General features: G+C 37.5%; 1 protein-coding gene across 2 annotated transcripts in view; it reads left to right on the forward strand.

Annotated features, from left to right (window-relative positions):
• The window catches only part of naa15a (N-alpha-acetyltransferase 15, NatA auxiliary subunit a), a 98,486-nt gene that overhangs the window by 55,048 nt on the left and 21,665 nt on the right, over positions 1 to 21,773 (forward strand). For both annotated transcript variants that reach the window (XR_006309052.1, XM_043674102.1), the window contains exons 5-10: positions 4,125 to 4,259; positions 13,196 to 13,349; positions 14,021 to 14,140; positions 15,163 to 15,258; positions 20,390 to 20,496; positions 20,588 to 20,660. Coding sequence is in view for 1 of the 2 variants with exons in the window: in XM_043674102.1 (XP_043530037.1) it covers positions 4,125 to 4,259; positions 13,196 to 13,349; positions 14,021 to 14,140; positions 15,163 to 15,258; positions 20,390 to 20,496; positions 20,588 to 20,660 (685 nt within the window). In the remaining variant the exon portion in view is untranslated. The remainder of the gene's footprint in view (positions 1 to 4,124; positions 4,260 to 13,195; positions 13,350 to 14,020; positions 14,141 to 15,162; positions 15,259 to 20,389; positions 20,497 to 20,587; positions 20,661 to 21,773) is intronic.

Consider the following 21,773-nt stretch of genomic DNA (forward strand, 5'->3'; position numbering starts at 1 on the left):
TGAATTCTCCTTAATTCTATTTGCCAAAGCTATCTCATGTCCCCGTTTTACCCTCCTGATTTCCCTCTTAAGTGTAATCCTACTTTCTTTATACTCTTCTAAGGATTCACTTGATCTATCCTGTCTATACCTGACATATGCTTCCTTTTTCTTAACCAAACCCTCAATTTCTTTAGAGATTCAGGATTCCCTATATCTACCAGCCTTCCCTTTCACCCTGACAGGAATATACTTTCTCTGAATTCTTGTTATCCCATTTCTGAAGGCTTCCCATTTTCCAGCCGTCCCTTTACCTGTGAACATCTGCCTCCAATCACTTTCGAAAGTTCTTGCCTAATACTGTCAAAATTGGCCTTTCTCCAATTTAGAACGTCAACTTTTAGATCTGGTCTATCCTTTTCCATCATTATTTTAAAATTTAAGATTAAGATTAGGAATTTAATCACTGGTTGAAATTTTCTACCCCTGAGAGCTGTGGAAGCTTGATCATTCTTCATTCTTAATCTTTCTTTTTGTCCAAGAGGACATAGGGAATATGGGATAATGGGGAACATCCAAAAGGATGGTGAACAGCTATGATCTGTTTGAATGATAGAGGGCTTGATGGGCCAAATGGCCTAGTCCTGCTACTACACCTTGTGGACAGCAAAGTTCTGATGAAAGGTCAGCTCAACTCGAAAGTGTCTCTCTAAAAATGCTGTTTGAGTTGCTGAATATTTCCAATTATGTCTGTATCATGAACTGCCCTTGTGTTCCTCTGAACTCTTCATTAGCATTTTTTATCAATCACATCATCTTGAATTTTGCTTCGCCGTGAAAATGCCTACTGCAATTAACTGATGCTACCGAATCTAATTTTTCACTTTTTTCAAAATGCTTATTGCTTACTGTGCATGACTGGAATCAACACAGTTCCATTTTAGGCTCTTGGTAATTTTTCCAGCTGATATTGACTTAACCTCCATGATACAGTAACTTGGGAATTCAATTAACTGTACCCATGCCAGTCTCCTGGCTTCATCCATAAGTAATTGAATGATGAAGCCCTGCAAATTTCTACAGAGCAGAAATTATGCGTCTGATTTTAAATCTTCACCATCCACTAATCAATCTATCGTTTGACATTCCGACCCAGTGACTGACATTTCCTCCAGTTAATCTTTTTTTTCAGGTTGACTTCTTGTGGCATACCTGGGCGAGTTAATCTATGCTTGGAGCTGTATCACTCTGCTTCACAAATGGCGAATTCAGTGTCTAAAACTGGTCTAAGCATCAACAACAGGTCTTTGGTGTAACACTGGGAAGACTAGAGTCTGTTGAGGGCTTCTGCATACTCAACTGCTGCTTATTTACCTCATGCCTGAAGGTTGTTAACTCTCTGATGTTTCTCATCCTATTTTGCCAAATCCTTGGACAACTCAGTAAGGCATTTCAGGGATCAGTCTGTGATGTCATCTACTTCCTTTCAATGTGTTCACTTTTTAAACCGCAAAAAAACACACTCAAATTCTCAAATTACAATGAATTGACAACATTTTCAAGGATGCAGCCAATGTCCCCTGTAAGGTGTTGACATCTTATTCTGAAATGATAGCTTGCTGCAATCTCTAACGGCTTGGTGTTGTGTTGCAGGGCTCAATCTTAATCAAAATGTACAGCAGCACCAGGTCCTTCACCTTGGCTGGTACGAGCAGATTCAGGAGCATTTCATGCACTTGTCTGGCTCAAACAAAATTATCAACCTTTTTCTTTCTTCCACTTACTGGTTGGCAGCTGGATTGTCAAAATCTTCGAGGATACTGTTAAAGTAAAAATATAGGAAATATAGGATTGCTTATAGGAAATCCATGATCATCATTGTCATCACCAAATTTGTTACATCTTAACAGATATTATCAATTGTGTGGACAACCTTAGCATTGGTAACTGGCTAGTTTGTTATAGTTTTACTTTTCTGAATGGCCAGAAGATTAATGTGTGCAGTTAGTGGTTTGATTTTTCTCCAGAGGATTTTAGGCTGTAAATTTCCATATTTGACTCAGTTCTATTGGTCGGTATGTGTTGCATTTTCTCTGCAAAACGTTTTTGTTTTTTTAACCCTTGTGGCACTAGCTGCTGGATTTGTTGCATTTCCTATGAATGTTTTTCCCTTCAGTCTCTTGAAGCCTTGAAAATATTGATTAATTCATTCATTCATGGCATTTTGGATGTCACTGGCTAGACAGATATTCATTGTCTATCCTTGATTGTCCAGAGGTCATTTAAGAGGCAACCACATTGCTGTGGGTCTGGATTCACATGCAGACCAGACCAGGTAAGCTCAGCAGTTCCCTTCCCTAAAGGACAGTAGAATGGCATAAATAAAAGTTGAAAAATAACACCAAAATGCCTGTTTTTAAATAACTTGTATAATATTTTTGAGCACATGTATTCTTGAATTCATTAGCCATATGTAATTTTTACAAATATTGTTCATCTTTTCCTTTTGCAGAAAAACTTAAAATTATGCATAATTAATGTTTATTTTTTGCCTTGTGCTCCTATGGAATGAATGGCATTGGAACGTATCATATTCACACTCTATCGCTAATTAATGTCACAAAGCTCATTTAAATTTGTTTTATCCATTGATGTAGAATTTTCTTAGCATTTGTTTTGGGGACATCTTTATTGTGTCATCAGAAAGTATCACCATGTAAGAGGTACTGAGTCATATGGATTACAACAGTCTTAATTTTAAAGTATAGTGAGCTAATTGCTCTTTGGCTAAGAATATACCCAAGGCTAGAACGTGTGTGGGTGGGGCAATAATCCAAATTCTTAAGTGTGTGCATAAACAACTACTATCTACATTTAAATTCTCAAGTGTCTTAAGATCTATAGGCGTAGATGGAAGAGTACTTAAAGATAGGTCACCACATTCAAGTAAAAATAAAAAAAACTCTTCTGCATATGCTGCCTCCTTGGTACAAGATGGCACAGAGCTTTCATTGTACTTGTTTCACATGCCAGATAATAATGGCTGTAGCAAACACGTCAGCTCGCAAAAAAATGATATTATAGGGAATGGGTTGGAATTAGCAGTTGTCAGTTGTTGACATCAAAAAAAGCTGCCCACGAGGATTTTGTAATCTCTGATGTGCAGACTTCACTTTGTTAGTTTGTTTGTGTCCCAAATGAAGCTAATCTCTATATCCTACAATATTGATGTCATCTAAAAAATAAGCAGTCAGTCACATTGAAATATTCTCACGGAGTGTATGTTCCCAACGCAGGAGATCGGCACTGCCATTAAATATGGCCGCTGTGATCCATCTGCGCGTGCATAGTTGCACCCGTGATGCCACACCAGCTCTTGACGGTAATTGAAGCAATTCAAAGTTTCTTTATTTTTATGTAATTTTGGGGCACAAATTGGGTCCAAGGCTTTTGACTTTCAGTTTTCTCCCAGAATAATTTCTTCAAAATTTAGTTATTTCTTTGGCCATGGTTACTTTATTCGTGATTGTCCAGACCTGCTCCTGGATGCAAGTTTAAAAATAGCATCCCAATTTTGTGCACCCATATGTGATTCTTCACATAGCAGTGGCATTGGCCACAAATTCAACCACATTCTCTGACTGCAAACCAGGAAGTAGAAGAAAACACTGAATTATTTCCCTTTTAATTTATTTTCTTTTACTGACTGTGTTCAAATGTTTTCCTCTTATTGTAAAATTCCTTGTTGATGTTATATCTACATTACGTTAGAGTACCATACTGAAGGGAATTTATTTTCTCCTCACATGAAGCTTTAAGTTTAAGACAAAATAAGAGAAGTGTTGAAAATATTTCTGTCTCTCAGGCATCACTTATGGAGAGGGGATGTATTATTGTTTGATCTCAGTGGCCTCTATCAGTTTTAAGAAATTAATGTGGAGAAAGCATGCTACTTTAGCCATTACTTGATGACAAATGTATTTATATTCAGTGTTACCTTGAAATCTAGTTCAAAACCATACACTATTTTTGTTTATTTGTAAAATTTTCAACTTGAACGCAAATTTATAAATTTAAAAGCACTGTATTTTCATATAATTTAATAATAACAAGCCACAGACCTCCATGTGTTTGATACATTTCAGGAAACCAGGTACCAGTTGCTTCAGCTTCGCCCTGCTCAGCGAGCATCCTGGATTGGCTATGCTATTGCATACCATTTACTGGAAGATTATGACATGGCTTCAAAAATTCTTGAAGAATTCAGAAAGACACAGCAGGTATGCTGTAGTGTGCTCATAGCTTTCAACAGTGTTTGATAGAATTTGTTAAATTCTACCCAGCAAACAACTTTGTTTCCCTGCCCTATGTTCCTGATGGCAGCTGCCAGCTCGAAGTACACGAGCAGCAGATACATGGGAACAGCACGATGTCATGTTCCCCTCAAACCATTGGTCATCCTGACTTGGATATAAATTGCTGTTTCTTCACTGTTGTTGGGTCCAAATCCTACAATTCTCCCTAATGGCATTGAGAGTCTATTATGCCAAATGGATTGCAGTGGTTTGAGAAGGCAGTTCACCACATTCTCAAGGTTAATTGAGGATGGGCAATAAATGCTGTCAGCGACACCTATGTTCCATGAATTAGTAAAAGGAAATGCAGCCAGGAATATTAAATGCCATTTTTTTTTTTAGATTCTTCTGTTATAACCACGGTCATAATCTGTTGTATATATCCTGCCAATGCATCTGTACAATATGTGCATTTACAATGGTTTAATGCGTCTCACATTTACAGATCCCAGTTCTTCATTTTTCTGAATTATGTTGTATTCTAATGTTTATCTCTCCCAGTTCTGTGCACCTCGTACCTGCGCTCTCTTTCATCTCAGTATTTCTCTCCCTTCCATATTAGTTTTGACCATCCCATACTACTAGTTCACCTTGTGTGGACTTTTGTCCCATCCCTGTTAATACTTGTGTCCCAGAACTGAGCCCCAGGAATCTGAATCCCTGCGTCCTTTCTCCAGTCACACGTTAACCTGCTTTAGCTTACTGTTTGTATGTAAACTAGTACATGATACAGAAGAAATTCAATTATCCAAAGGACATGGGCAAGGAGTATTTTGTTTAGTTAATTGAATGCCGGATAACATTATTAGCCAAGCATCAGAACCGTGCAATCTTGTTTGGATAATCTGAAATTTGGTTACTCGAATGCTGGATAGTCTGGGTTACTCTGTATTTGCGTCATCTTGGAAAAATATTCTTTAACCTCGGTAGTTGCTGAAATTGATTAATTTTTTACATTTATTTCCAACATTGACCATGACCTGAGGCTGTTTCACTTCTCCTACCAAAACGTTCTGCAACCATTCAGTGATGTATATCTACACTGATCAGGGAAGGCAATACAGATTGCTGAGCTTATGTTGATCGTTGTTGGAATACTTGTCTAAGTTATCAAATGCACTATTAGGCTTGGATTTGTAAACTGTTCAGTGCAATCATGTATGCACTGTCTACAGAGTGAAGACAGATTGGAAGTAAACATTTAAGGCCATTTCTGTACTACTTATGGAATCAAATCAGCTTTTGACCTATCTTTCAGTGTCTCCATGTAGTGGAAAAGACAAGACAGAAGCGTTAACAGCCACCTTTAACCTGAAGTGGCAAATGGACAATACATCTTCACATCTCCTGCATTTATCAGCACCATAGATGCTAGTCTTCAATCCAATTTGATTTATTATACATGACATCAAGAAACATCTGAAACGCTGGATACAGCCATAGAATAAAGACTATGAAGCTTGACAGCAACCTAGCAGTAGTAATTTGCTTGAGATCTACCTAACTAGGCCACTAAGGCTTCAGAACTGGTATTTTTTGAAAGTGGAAAATTTGCTCTTAAAAAAAACCCAGCAAATCCAACCTGATATTAAAACTGTCTTGAACCAGGTCTGACATGTTAATTGAGGGAATACTCCATTGTTTGAAATAATAACACAGGAACATGGTTGTGGAGGCCGTCATAGCAAACTCAGGAGTTCCTCAGGGTGATGTTCTAACTTTTACGCATCTTCAGATGCCTGATCATCGCCTTCCCTCCTTAAGGTCAGAAGTTGCAGTGTTCACTGATAATTGCACGACATTGGGTAGAATTAATGATTCCTCAGATGCACCAATACATGTTGGCATTCAGGTTTCGCCAATAAGCATAATAATATGTGCCACAAGTGTCAGCCAAAGACCATCTAAGGACAGCCAAGGACAGGAATTTTCTGTCCTTGATGTTGACAGCATTACGGTTTTTGAATTTATTGATCACAAAGCTGACTGGACCAGCTATTTGAATGCTATGGCAATAATAGGTCAGATGCTATTTTGTAATGAGTAACTTCCATTCTAAATTCCGAAAGTGTGATGAGCTAATTTCCTCTTGTCTGGAATGGTGCAGTAGCAGGCACTCTCTAGGACAAAGCAGTTCACCTGATTGATTCACCCCCAACCTCTTCCCAGCTGTCCTAGTTAAGAGATATGAGCAGTAGCACTGCATCACAAGAACCTCAACAGTGAGTAGATATTTTGTAATCAGCCTGTTCAGTTATGTTATTACACACCTCAAGCACTGGTGTGACTTGAATCTCAGCCTTTAGAGTTAGGGGCACTACCATTGCACCACAAGACCCATGTGTATGCCTCAAAAAAAAAAAGACTATGACTATGTCTTGGCAGCCTACGACACAGTATTTGAATTATTTTTGTCCTGCAGCTGTACCAGTCTTCAATTAGAATGTAGTTTGCTAGATCAAAAGAAAGAGACCAATTGCAAGGTTTTTGTGATTGAAACAAAGAGGATCTGTTACTTGCCTCAAGGATAAATAATAAAACACATCAAACACAGACACAAATATAGTAGAAGTATAAAATTTAAAAGGAGGAGCCTGTCTAGTGCAAAAAGAGGCACCAAGAGCACCCAGTTTTAAAAATCCTTGGGGTCTTTGAGTTGAGGTTTTAATCCCAGATCGTGGTTTGTGAGTTTTGAGAAGATCATAGTATTTCATTCATATCTTTTATCTTGAGCAGTAGTGAAGTTTGTAGATATCCTTGATTTTGTGGATGTTTCTCCAGTTACCACTAGATGCTGCTTTTGGGAGCCTAAGAAAAATTGAGAAGAAAGAGTATCTTCCAAATCTGCTGATAATGTCCATTTGCCCTCTCCAAAAGCTGTTGCTGGGAATATATTTCACTTATCTGTTCTCATGATCAGCATTTTAGTTTCTTCAAGCAGGATAATTTGTAGGCACCTGTCACTGCAATTTATTAACTTCCAAAAAGGTCTGAATCAACAAACAGATACATGAGGTTCAGTGCCATTTTATAGCTTTCCAGCACTTTTGACTTGGAGTGAATTTTGTTTATTGTTGTTGTTGTGGTTCTGTTTGCCGAGCTGGGAATTTGTGTTGCAGACGTTTCGTCCCCTGTCTAGGTGACATCCTCAGTGCTTGGGAGCCTTCTGTGATGTTTCCTCCGGCATTTATAGTGATTTGTATCAGCCGCTTCCGGTTGCCAGTTCCAGCTGTGGATGAGTGCCATGCCCCTCGGAATTCCCTGGCTGTTCTCTGTTTGGCTTGTCCTATAATAGTAGTGTTATCCCAGCCGTACTCATGTTGCTTGTCATCTGAGTGTGTGGCTACTAAGGATAGCTGGTCATGTCGTTTCATGGCTAGTTGGTGACATGACCAGCTATCCTTAGTAGCCACACACTCAGATGACAAGCAACATGAGTTTGGCTGGGATAACACTACTATTATAGGACAAGCCAAACAGAGAACTGCCAGGGAATTCCGAGAGGCATGGCTCTCATCACAGATTCAATCAATAAGCACATCGACCTGGACCCAATATACCGGCCACTGCAGCGGACAGCTGGCACTGACAACCGGAAGCGGCTGATACAAATCACTATAAATGCCGGAGGAAACATCACAGAAGCGCTTCACAGGAGGCTCCCAAGCACTGAGGATGTCACCTAGACAGGGGACAAAACGTCTGCAACACAAATTCCCAGTTCGGCGAACAGAACCACAACAACAACGAGCACCCGAGCTACAAATCTTTTCCCAAACTTTGTTCATTGTTTGTTTCATAAGCTTGGTATAACCTGGTCATGTGACCACTAGCCACCTTAAGTCTGTTTTTCCCTTTTTTTTCCAAAGCATTTTATTCATGAAATGTCTGAGATATTAACATCAGATAATGTCCAAAGATGTATATGTGAATTAGCCATGCTAAATTGTCCGTAGTGTCCAGGGATGTGCAAACTAGATGGGTTAGCCATGGGAAATGCAGGGTTATAAGGAGGGGGTGGGTCTGTGTGGGATACTCTTTAGAGGGTTAGTGTAGACGTAATGGACTGAATTGCCTGTTTCCACACTGTAGAATTCTGTGGTTTTGATGATGGATTTCAGAAAGTGTTTGCCCATTTTTGCCACAAACTACATTACAGCGACTCCTTAAGCCCCCTTCACACTATTCACATCTATGAGCTCTTAAATCAAAAAGGAGAAACAAAGCAGATAGATGGGAACACGACCGCCTGCATTTCCGTTCCAAACCACATCCTATCCAAACTTGGAAATATACGTAACTGTTCTTTCTCTATCACTGGGATTGTCTTCCTAACAGTTCTGTCAGTGTATCTGTGCCAAATGAAATGCAACCATTGAAGCAGACATCTCCCTGTCACCTTCTCCAGAGAATTAGGACTTGCTAGCAAACACTGGCCTAACCAGTGATACTCTCATCCCATGGAAGAAACAAAAAGCTCCAGTTGTCTTCCGATTTCTAATGCAGATTTAAAATAATTTGTTGTTGCCACTACAGTGGTCTAATAGTGAGTTTGGTCTGACACTTGCCCTTGTGTGCCATATTTTTCTTACTGGACTGTGAATGTTATTCCTTTAATCTCTAAGAAAATTCTTATTTGTTATTATGGATATCTTGTTAGCTGTTCTGTTTTGCTCTGTGCCTTGTTTTCAATCCTTGTGTCATCTTGTTTTTCCCCGCCTCAGTCAAAGCGAAGTGCTTAGAGACACAGTGTCGTTTTACCTCCTTTACCTTTATTCTGGGCCCTAACGGGAGAGAGAATGATTGCCCATGTGCACAGAGACATGAGTTCACGGTTTTCTCCAGAACAGCAGTTTCTCAATGAACTTGTGTAGTTATTTTACAGGGTGAAGCATACACAGATAAGGCAGTGTACATATTAATTGGATGACCATTAGAATCAACGAGTCACAGTATTAAAGATTAAGCCATTTTCTGTTACACAAAGAATAACTGACTTCACAAAATGACAGCTTTTCCACCTTGTTAACCCATTATCCTTGCCGACAGCACCTCCATTGTTAACTGTAAGTTCTTACCTGATCTGAGTCATGCTCAGCTGAACCTCCCATTTCACAAAACTCAGACGTTAACTCTCCTGCCTGCTTATACCCTATACATATTGTCATTTGGGGCAAACATTGTTGCTTTCAAACGTTGTAAAGTTGGCTAATTTCTTGCTCTGCGTTAACTTCCTTGTTTAATAGAATCACTGCGTCATTGTTTTATGAATCTGCCACCTTTGTATAGAAAAAAAAGCTCTCTCAAAATTAGCAATCGGCATTGAAATATCTGTAATACTGACATTACAAGACCTGGCCAGAGTGCAGATGATTGACTTTCTTGCTAATCATACCTGGAGAGCTTAAATTTGTGGACAAGTGTGTTTCGCTGAAAAACATTTCTGTTTTTATCAGGAATGTCTGTTGTAATTTTGGTCTTTAGTTCTTTGTAGTTTGATTTTTAAATAGACTGCCGAATAAATAGACCATTTTCCTGCCCAACCTGACTGTATGGTGTCAGTCCACCTGCGTTAGATTGTCAGTTTTTTTAGATTGGCTAATAAAATGCGAGTTAATTATCTTGCTCCGTTAAAACAGTGATTAAACTTTTAAAGCACTTTATTAGCTATAAAATGCTTTAAGGTAATGTTTATGAAAGATGCCATGGAAGACTTCCTTTTTTGATCATTATTGCCTAAACCTTCCCTATTTGGAGCTCTTCTAGACAGGCCATTGCTACAAACCTTGCTGCAGGTTTGGCCAATGGGCCAGTTTGTTGGGCTGTGTGCCACGTCACAAGGATGGGAGCCAGTGATAAAACCCAGTCCAATATTGAGCATAAATGTAAACTGTCAATAACATGCCATAGCATTGAAGAAAGTTTTCAGTTTTCACTCCTGCAGGTGTGGTTCTTTGTGAAATTTTATATTAAACCTCTTAAAATCTTTGACTTGTTGAAGCAAGATTAATGAAGTAAATATGCTCTTGCATTCATAGAAATCAGTTGTGAAATCAATCTAACTATTCTGAAGCAAGGGACATCATATGCAGAAAATGCTAAGCAACAGAGGAGAGGGAGCCCTGAAAAGTCTATTAAAATTGTAATACTCAAAGCCATAATTTTCAGGAACATGTCTACTCTTTTAAGCAAGGATTGCTTTTTTTTTTGTTTTATTTTCTATGTATCCTTATCTGCATCGTTCCTCCATGCTTCAGCTTCAGCATGTAAGAACAAAAAAGTAGATTGGTGCCCACAGACCACTCAGGGAATGACGGTGCCTTGTTTTATTTTGGATGCGATGCTCTTTGTCCATCAGTCTCATTGCACTCTGTTGAAGAACAAAGTTATTTCCAATGCTGTATTGTCTATTTAGTCATCAGTTGATATCAGCAAAAATGCAGAAAATCAAATCATTATCATATTGCTGTCTATAGGGTCTTATTGTGCTGTTCATTGCTGCTTTTCCTAAATTGTAGCTGTGACTGTACTTTAAAAATATTTTTGGCTTTGAGAAATCTGATGCTGATGTAATCCCAACGTCTCAAAAAAAACTTCCATAGCAAGTGCCTGCTTAAAGTCGTCTTGCTAAATGTTAATAAAGTTGTGCCAATATATTTAACTTCATGAGTTTCACTTTAATGCCTTTTGCCATAGTGCCCATATGACTATTTCCTCCTTGCTTCTGATTCCACACTCAGTTCTGAAATGCTCTTGGCTCACGTTCCTTCTGTCGGTTAATTTCTTTAACAGTTCTCAGCTTCTCCCTGATTCCCACCTGGTCTGCACTCCAACCTAGTGGAATACCACTTCCCACCCTCTGACTTGTAAAGTGATTTTATTTTTTTTGTTTGTGATTCATTTGTCCAACTCTTAGTACAGTTTGGCTTTCTATTTTAAGTAATGGATGTTGGCTGATTAATGTTAGAATATTATGCTGTAGAGCATCTCAGCTAGGTGAAGTTGTGGGGCTTATGACATAGTGGTTTATTATATGTGAATTGAATGCAATTTTGGAAGTGAGTTTTGTTTCACTGGTAATTGTATATATTGACTCAATAAAAGGTGTCATGATTTGGAGATGCCAGTGTTGGGCTGGGGTGTACAATGTTAAACATCACACAACACCAGGTTATTTGGAAGCTCTAGCTTTTGGAATGCTGCTCCTTTGAAGGTGCATGCTCCGAAAGCTAGTGCTTCCAAATACACCTGTTGGACTATAACCTGGTGTGTAATTTTTAACAATAAAAGGTGAGTCACTTTTATTGACAAATTAGTGCTCTAGTGAATACAGAAAAGAACTAATGTTGTCGATAAAATAAGATTTAAAGATCACAAGCTGTACCAAGGTATTCCATAAGAGATTTTTATAACACAATATTTGATACCAAGCCATTAATTGGATAGATGACCCAAAACCCTGGTGAAAGGAAGTAGAAAGGTGGAGATTCTTCCTTCCCAACCTGAGCTTTTTAAATGATAACCTTCTTCCACTTGTAGATTCAGCTATTTTAAATGCTGTCCTGGCTTGCCATTCATCCTGTACTCTGCGTAAACTCCAGTTGTCAAAATTCTTGCATCTTATCCATTACTCAAATCCAGCTCATCTATCATTCCCTGATTTCATTTATCTATATTGTATATTAGTTTTTGAGTTTTAATCCATTATATTTTCCATACTCTGTTTCCAGCAATACAATCTTCACAACTGTCCTCTTCCAACAAGTTTAAAAGGCCACATACTTTGACTAATCTGTGCATTACAAAAAAAAAATTAGTGGGTAGATTGCTAGCCACTATGATATGGTATTTTTAAATGCTTGAGATTTTCATTAAAATTAGGATCTCACCTCTGAAATCATTAGTAATTGACCTAAAAGTTTGTAGAAATGGAATTCCAAGTTCTGGAAGTATTTTGAAGCACTCCCAAAATATTTGTCCTGCTCTCTGATCTGGTTTTATTAGTGTAGAGGTTAACAAGAGAAACTAGCAGGTGTGCTAGGTTCACTGAGAGAAGGAAGTAGGAGCATTGACCTGATACCTAGTGGACATTTGAGCACTTCAAGGAAGCATTGTCTGACCTGAGGGTGGATGTGTGGTGAGTTACAGCTCAAAAAAGTAATAGATATTTGGACATTGTGCTTGATGCTGGGATACAAGATCGGATGCAGAATTCAGTAATGTTTTAGGGCCTGGGCCAAGAAAATTGGAGCCAAAAAGTTGCTCCTGTAGAACCTTTGAAATGTTGGCATCAAGCAGTTTTTTCCTCATCAGTCTTTTCTTTAAAGCATAGGTAGTTTTTCCTTCATAAAACTAGGAGATGTAAAATCGAGATTGTGGTTTGTTGATATATATAGTTACGTTGTGCTTTTGGATTTGTGCACCAACTACTTCGGCCTTTTTTGTGTATAATGTGTATAGAATTTTACTCCTGTCAATGTACCAATTACATGTCAGAAAATTCTGAAAGCTGTCCATATTTAGACTTCATATTTGTAGTCCAGTGCAAGCCCTGAATTTTAGGTGAGGCACATGGCTTAAGCTGAAGGTATGATGAGAAGTGCAATGTGAGAGTTATTGTGAAGATTGTTGTGACTAAATTTTAAGGAATGAAGTAAAGGAAACATTAACTTAAAAATATTTTTAATTGCAAAATGCTTATTTCATGCTTTGCAGCAAATTCTTATGAAGTACAGCCATTGCTTTTTTCACAATTCCCTTGTGGTTGGAAGTGGGAGTACATTATGTTGCTATTTTTAAGTGTACTTAAATTAAGTATTTCTGAAGGTAAAGGAATTACTGGATCCCTTTTGTTTTCATAGGCTTCTCCCGATAAAATTGACTATGAGTATAGTGAACTGTTACTTTACCAGAATCAAGTACTGCGGGAAGGAGGGATGTATAAGGAGGCTTTGGAGCATCTCGACAATCATGAGAAACAAATTTGTGACAAATTGGCTGTGGAGGAGTGCCAAGGTAAAGCAGATGTTTCTATTTGTCACAACTTGTAAAAATGCTGAAGTTTACATACAGTCCTGTTTTGTAATTTAAATCATGAGTATTTGAATTAATATTGATATATTTGGGTTAAAAACTAATACTGTGTCTTGCTATTTATGCACTTCTAAAGGCATGAGGCTATCTTAGGGTAATGTGCCAAATGGTGACAACAATTAATTAAGTACAGTCAACCATTTTCATAAATTTCAGCTTTTAAATGCAGTATTTTCTTTCTAATGCAATCAAAAATGTTATAGCATTTTTATCTTTGTGGAAAAAAATACAAATTCTTAGGAAACTTAATTTTCGTATAATCTTTAAATTTTCAAATATATGAATTCAAAATAGTCTTTTTGATTAACTTGTGTTAGCTACATGATTACCAACTGTATTTTGTCTTCAAAAATTAATTACAGCAACTACCAACTGTATTTTGTCTTCAAAAATTAATTACAGCAACTAATCTCTAATTACAGTGTATATTCCACTAATAAGGTTTGTAGGACATACATTTTTTTCAGAAATTTCAAGGTACGGAAACACAAATGAGTGAGCATAATTTTAAAAATAGGCTGGCTAATATATTCTGTCTAATGGTAATTTCATACTTGAACATTTAATGTAACATCTAATCTGTTTTAAAACAGGAGAACTAATGTTAAAACTGAACAGACTAAAGGAGGCTGCAGAGGTTTACAGACGATTGCTGGAAAGAAACCCTGAAAACTGGGCCTACTATGAAGGATTAGAAAAGGCACTGAGGCCTGGTGAGTTATATGTGAAAGTGTGGACTCTTCAGATGTCGAATATAATAGAACATGGATTTTAACTGCTGTGCTGTTCTCAAACTACTTCAAAGGCCAGCCAACTGTCCATGCAGCTATATCTTGCTGTAAAATATTGCAGTCTTGATTTTCATTCTGTTTTCCACAAGCCAGTTTCAGATCTTGGCTGAGAAAAGGTGCTGCTGAGTTGTGCTTTTTATAGCGCATGAAAAGAGAGAACCTGAGTTTGAGATGCAAGCTTGCAAGGCCAAACTTTTTGTTTTCTAACTGAATCTTGATGTCATTTTATGAAGTTATAGTGATAAATTCCTGACAGGTAACCTTATTCGGGCTCCACCCTCCATTTTTGGAGCCAATACCAAAAGCAAAATTTCAACTAACCTCCCAAAGTAAAGAACCAATCTTTTGTCCATCAACGTTTTGTCATTGGAAATGTACTAAACCTTGCAGGGTTTTCAGATGCTACAGCATAACTGAGTATATTAGTGGAATTATCTTGCATGAACTCTTTCACAGTTGACAGTCGTGTCTTATGAACAGTTTGCTTGTCTTGGAGGAGGAAGAGGAAATCGTCTGAGTTGGTACCTTGAAATGTAATTTGGAACTTAAATGATTGAATAGAAGAGGAAGGGAAAGTAGATTTAATAGATGTAATTCTCAGCTTGCATTGAAGGGAAAGAGTGGTCTGTCGAAGCTTGATTTATTTTTTTAAAAAGTGGAAAGAAGAGTTAGCTTTCCACTCTGTTCCTCTTGCAGGTTTCATTTTCTTTCCTGTTTTGTTGCATCAGAAATGCAATGGAGCTAAAGTTTCCACAACCAAATTCAAGTGCTAGGTCCGATTGTTACACTCCATCAACTCAACCTGGAACTGGACAACATTTCTCTCATGGTTCAGCTGCTCAGATAATACTGAACTATTGAAGAGTCTGTGCCCAACTTTTCACCCAGATTTACTTACCATCTATCAAAATCTGTTAACTTGTTTTCTCTATTTCGATCTGTAGTCAGTGTGGAGGAGAGACTTGATATCTATGAAAATGCTTGGACTAAGTATCCTAAAGGGCTGGTGCCTAGAAGGCTACCTCTTAACTTCTTATCTGGTGAGTGAAATTATATTTTCATTAATCTTTCCATTTTGAAAATGCTACTTCATAACTTAAATTTTAACTGCTACATATGGACATTTTATGCCTCATTACAATGTTCTTCAGTGGAATAATTACACTCGTTGAATAAGGGCTGCATTACAGTGACACAATCCATGGTTTTGGTTGCTTCAGAATGGAGAAAGTGAGGACTGCAGATGCTGGAGATCAGAGCTGAAAATGTATTACTGGAAAAGCGCAGCAGGTCAGACAGCATCCAAGGAACAGGAGAATCGACATTTCGGGCATAAGCCTGAAGAAGGTCTTATGCCCGAAACGTCGATTCTCCTGTTCCTTGGATGCTGCCTGACCTGCTGCGCTTTTCCAGCAACACATTTTCAGCTCTTGTTTCAGAAAGAGCATTGCAGCTTTGAGGGAATTGATATAGTAAAAATTCAAATTTTACCTTAAGTGAAATGGAGCCCTTGCTGATGTTTATGTGGAATTGTAAGCCCCGAATAGTTCTCATAAATTCCTTAATTTATTTTGTTTTTATTCAAGTCCTCAAAATAAGACTTAATTTTAATGCAGTGACCTGTATGATATGTCCTGTATTATATGTTCTTCTATCAATTTGATTCTGGCACTTTGCTCAGTTGCTGCTATGTACTTTTGACATTCTCTTAATAGCCTGCCTGTATGGTGACTATGTTGGGAATTTGGTGATGTATTACCCAGTAGGAAAATGAGCTGCACTTGGGCTAATTGTTCCAATTTCTTTGGAACAAGAGCAGGTTTCTTTTTGTGAAAAACAAGAAGTCTTGTTAGCTGTCTAGCTTTGTTTTAAGGTGTTGTAAGTGTTTTAATAGTTTAAAACAGATTTGGAATTGTAGAGATAAATTTTGTAGAATATGGCAGCATTTCAAAATTTGTCCTGAAAAAGTTGATTTGGATTGTGCTCAAAAGGAATGGATTGATACACAGGGCGGCCTGAATATTATTATAGGAAGCGTTCCAGAACCAGGGACCGGGAGGCTGCCGGGAACGTACATTTCCCATTTAAATGAATGAGTTTGCACCGATACGCGGTTTTGGGTTTCCGCAGTAGGTCTTGGAATGGTATGGGGGGGTTGGGGGGGAACTACAGTACACTTAAATTGCCATGAATGAAAGTGGACTAATTTGATCTAGTACTCACCTTGATTTTGCAGCTTACTTGACCCGATAATTGGACTACACATACAATCTCCTGTTTTCTTTGTTTTTCTTTGGTTGTTTGGATTATGGACCAGCATTTATTTTCCATAACTAATTACTGTTGAGAATGTAGTGATTAGCTACTGCCACGAGCTGTTTTGGTCCTTGGGGCATAGGTACATTCTCAGAGTTTGGAAGTGAGTTCCAAGAATTTCACCTCATGACAGTCAAGTTCACAGTTCTGTGTGTCATGGAGGGAGACTTGCAGATGAGTAGTGGTCCCGTGCACAAAGATTGTCCTTGTCCTTGTCCTTAAGATTCATAGAAGCTCTGACAGCAGGCAGTTAACTGCCACCTTGATGTTTTATCCAGTTTAGGTTTCTAAAAATGGCAGTAGTAATGTTGCCTCTGTCCCATGAATGGGAGCAATGTTGCAACCCCAAAAATTAAGTTGCAAATTTGAGAGTTTTTCTCTAATTCAAGATTTTTCTAAATTGAATTTTAAAAACAATGTGTTTCCTGATATTCATGTGCTCCAGGAGTGAAATTTTAAAAATATATTTAAATATAGAATGATACAACCTAACAGAGCTAACAATGAAAATCATAGATCATAGAATCCCTACAGTGTGGAAACAGGTCATTTAGCTCAGCAATTCTACACTGACCCTCCAAAAAGTATCCCACCCAGACTCATTTGCCTACCCTACTACTCTATGTTCCCCCAGACTAATGCACCTAGCCTTCACATCCCACAACACTATTGGCGGTTTAGCATGGCCAGTCCACCTAGCTTGCACATCTTAGGACTGTGGGAGGAAGTCAGAGCACCTGGAGGAAACCCATGCAGACAGCGGGGGAATGTGTAAACTCCATACAGTTTCCCAAGGTGGGAATCAAACTGAGGCGGTAGTGCTAACCACTGAGCCACCGTGCTGCCCCTAATAATTGAGTGCAGCAGTAAATAGAGACAGAGTTTTTAAAAAAAAGAATTGTTTTAAATTTTTAAAATCTGCTTTACATTGCTCATGGAATAGGATTGTTGGCCTCAGTCAACATATTTTTTTTAAATGTCTGCTCACTTGACTTTGACTCGTGTACCCTTGTTACTGGATGACTTCTACCTGCCAGATTAGTTATAATTAAATCTTTTTTTCCTCCATGTTTATCCATTATCTGTTATTGATGGTTTTATTTAAGAAGCCTGGCTTTCAAAACCAGATAAAGACAAAATATTGCAGATTCTGGAAAGCTGAAAGAAATGCAGGGAATCCTGGGGAAACTCATTAAGTCTGGTTGCATTTGTAGAGAGAGAAACAGTTAATGTTTTGAGCCCAGTAAAACTCCCAATATCTTCTGAAGTAGAAAGGAAGTCATCAGAGTTCCCTCCATGTTCCTGATTGCTTAGTCATACAGCAGTCCAGAAATTACTGTATACAAGAAGTGGTCCCTTTGAAATGTGTATGCTGTGCCATTACATGACAGTTCTAAAGAGACAGATTCATTAGTAAGAGAATGCTTAACTCTTCAAGATATCTGAGTAAGAACCACCATCATTGGGTAAATTTAGGAAGTCTAAAGATTGTATATCTACCCTTTCAATTTTATATATTATTGCGAAGATTACTAGTAGCCCAGAAGATTTGTCAAATTTTTGAAAGCAAAGAATGAATAAAAATACAGGGAGAAATTGGAGTATCAAAGAAAATTAGCGAGAACTAAATGCAAAAAATAAAAACTTTTCGAAGCATATAATATGGAAGAAGTTAACTAAATTAAACTTTGTTCCATACAATTTTATACTGTGAAATTAATAGGAAACAATGCAATATTAGAAACTTTGAACAAATATTTTGTATCTATCTTCACAATATCCATTTTCTGTGAATCTGATGCCAGATAGCTAGAGAAAAAAAGTAATTGGAATAATAATGGGATTAAAGGTTAATAAGTCCACTTCATTTGATGGCCTGCATTGAGGGCACTTAAAGGAAATGACTGAAGAGATAATGGATGCATTTGCCGTAACTTTCCATAATTTCCCCAAATCTAAAATTCCCAGCAGGTTGAAAAATTGCAAGTATGACAACACTATTCAAGGAGGGAGAGACAAGAAACTAGACCAGTTGATCTAATTAACAGTTTGTCATTAGATTATCTATCATTGGGAAAATGTAATCCAGTGTCAGAGGTTGTAGCAGAACATTTAGAAAATCATAATTCAGGCAGGGTCTTAATGGATTTGCAAAGGAGAAAGAGTGTTTGACAAATTTATTAGCGACCTTTGCAGTTGTAAGAAATGGGTTGGATAAAGGGCAGCCATTAATACTAGCGTGTTTGGAGTTTGAAAAGACATTTAATAAATTGCCACAAACAGTTATAGAATCAAGTAAAAGTTCATGGTAATGAGGATGAGAGATTAGAATAAATAGATGATTAGTTAACAAACAGCAGAGAGATCTGGATAAATGGCTTAATTTCAGGTTGCCAAAGTAGCCTGTAAGTGCCACAGGAATTGGGACTGTAGCCTCAATTATTTATGATCAAACTGAATAACCTGATCGAAAGGACAGACTGTACTGTAGCCACAAATGCTCATGTAAAAATAAATAAAGGAACAGTGAAAAAATAGATGGGCCAAACTGCCTGCTTTTCTTACGTTTTGTGATTAGAGAGAACTTTGGAGGTCATTTGGATTGTGTTGTATTCTATCTTCATGAGAGGCTTTGGGAAATAATTTAGGAATTTTTCATAACATTTGATTTGTTTATTGCGGGTTCAGTCAGCCTTTGGGTATAATGTGTCAGTCATTGCACGTTTGATCCTGTCCACTAATCTTGAGCTCTGGTAATTGTTAGTTGTTGATTTAAAAACTCTGCACCATATTCGGTTGTTATGATTGAGTTGCTTTTCTGCACACAATCTCGACATTACACCAGGAAGGATATTATGTATCAGCTACTTCGGACCATTAGTGTGACACTGTCTCAGTACTTTGTGTTGTTTTGATCTCATTACTTAAAGATGTAAATGTGCTGGAGGCAGTTCAGAGGTGGCATAACTGGATTGATAACTGCAGTGAATGGGTTGACTTGAGGATAGATTGGACATACCAGGTTTGTTTCCACTAGCGTTTAGAAGAGTGAGGGATGATTCAATTAAAGTTGCAATTTGCCTGAATTGTCTTGATAAAGTGGATGTAGAAAGATTCATTCCTCTTCTGGGTCAGTCCAGTACTAGGGGGTCACCGTTGTCTTTTATTTGATGGTTGCACAACTTTGGAACACCCTACCCCTGAATGTGGTGAAAGAATGTCACTGAATATCTTCATAGAAGAGGTAGATAGAACCTTGTTTGGCAGCAGATTGGAGTTGACTGGGGACAGATGGAATGCGAAATTCAAAACGCAGTTGATCAATCATCATTTTTGTGAATGATGGAGCAGACTTGGTGGCCTGGATGGTATACTTCTGTTCCTATTTTGTATGTTTGTATCATGTTAGGTTCTTTTATTGCCTTTGTAGTTTGAACCACAAATTTCCATTATTTACTTGAAATGAACACACAAGTTAAAAATGAAAGATGTAGGTTACAGGGTATTAGAACATTGGTGTTATATATGTAGGAGGGCGTTTCTGTCTCCACTGATGCTGCCAGACCTGCTAAGTTTCTCGAGCATTTTCTGTTTTTAATCCTATCCCTGTATTGTCCTTCCCTTCCATTCTACTTATGGAGGATATAATGAGATGTATTACACTTATTTGAGAGGTTACTATGTTGAGTCAGTGAAATGTGTTGCTCTTGGAATGGTCAATGCCTGTATGCTTTTCTGTCTGTTGTAGCCCATACAAAAATGTTCTGAAAGTTCTATTTAAAATACTGGTGGTTTATTGTGTTAACAGTTATGTTCAGTAATTAAAATCTGCTGAATTGTTTTTCATCCTGCCAGGGGAAAAATTCCGAGAAGTTTTGGACAAATATTTAAGGATAAATTTCAGCAAAGGTTGTCCTCCCGTGTTTACAACTCTCAAGTCATTATACAATGATAAAGAGAAGGTAATTTCTTTTTTGTATTAGTATCAGAGCTTTTATATTTTTAATTTTGTTGCAAAGAGAAATCTAAAAAGGTGTCTTTTTATTTCCATAGGTATCGATTCTAGAAGAATTAGTGGTTGGGTATGAAACATCTTTGAAAAGTTGCAATCTCTTTAACCCAAATGGTATGTTTCTATGTTTATACATACATGACTTGAATTTTGAAACTGCTTCCATTCTTGAACCCATCAAAACGTATATTTTTGGATTTCAGTGTTGGTATGGCACGATTCAACAACAACTGATAATCTTAAACGCGTACTTAGATTTTAATTATCCAGAACTCCCTTGTCCCGTTATCTTGATTTGAAGCCATGTGTCATGACACTCCAATTGACTTAATATGGAAATATAATGGCCTTCAGTTTTTTTAAACCAGGCCTCCACAGTGTGGAACTGCACCAGTTTTTTTTAATACTGGTTTATTTCTGTAGCTTCAAGACAGTTTCCTGTTTTTTCTGTCGAATGTAACAGATTTTGCTATTCCAGTTTTATTTTGGTTCCCTTTCATTTTTGACGGTAAGAAAGCTTAGTCAATTTTTTAAAAATATACATGTTGGGTAAGTAATAGGAAATGCAATGATACAACTATCATAAGCATGAAATGCTTACAGGTTGGGTACAAGTTAAATCATTTTCAAATGTTTCTGTAATATTGAATGGTATTTCCCAAGTCTGAAATTTATTTTGGATAGCTACTTGTATGACATTAACAAGAGTGTATCACTATGCTTAAGATGCTGAAATAAGTTTATTGAAAGATTTATGTTTTGTCTGAATTGGACGATGCATCCCCTCTAAGCACAGGCTCCAAATCCCTGATAATTTTGAGACAAATTGTTGAGAGATGAGGTTAAGCAATCTCTCAGGAAATGTCTATAGAGTTTTGCTATATTTAACCAGTTAAAGCTATGCAGTCTACTAAGATAAACATTAAGTCTCCTGCTATTTGTTCAGCCAGCAAGTTTATTTAGAGCCAAGTAGAATTAGTTCCAATACTGTAGCTTGAGTAAGATTAATAAATTGCAGAAAGCTTTATCCATTTGGCTGTACCCATGCTGAACAAATTTGAGAGTTGCCTTGATTTGAACGACTGTTGTTGGCTTTCAAAAAAAACTGACATGCTAAAAACCAGAGTGTGTCATGTCATGTAAATAGTAATTATCTTCATTATCTGATTTATTTTTATGAATTGAGATATTTATAGACTAGAATGGATTTCAGAAACACGAACTTAA

This window comes from Chiloscyllium plagiosum, chromosome 32 (genome assembly GCF_004010195.1).
Source record: "Chiloscyllium plagiosum isolate BGI_BamShark_2017 chromosome 32, ASM401019v2, whole genome shotgun sequence".
Lineage (NCBI taxonomy): Eukaryota > Metazoa > Chordata > Chondrichthyes > Orectolobiformes > Hemiscylliidae > Chiloscyllium > Chiloscyllium plagiosum.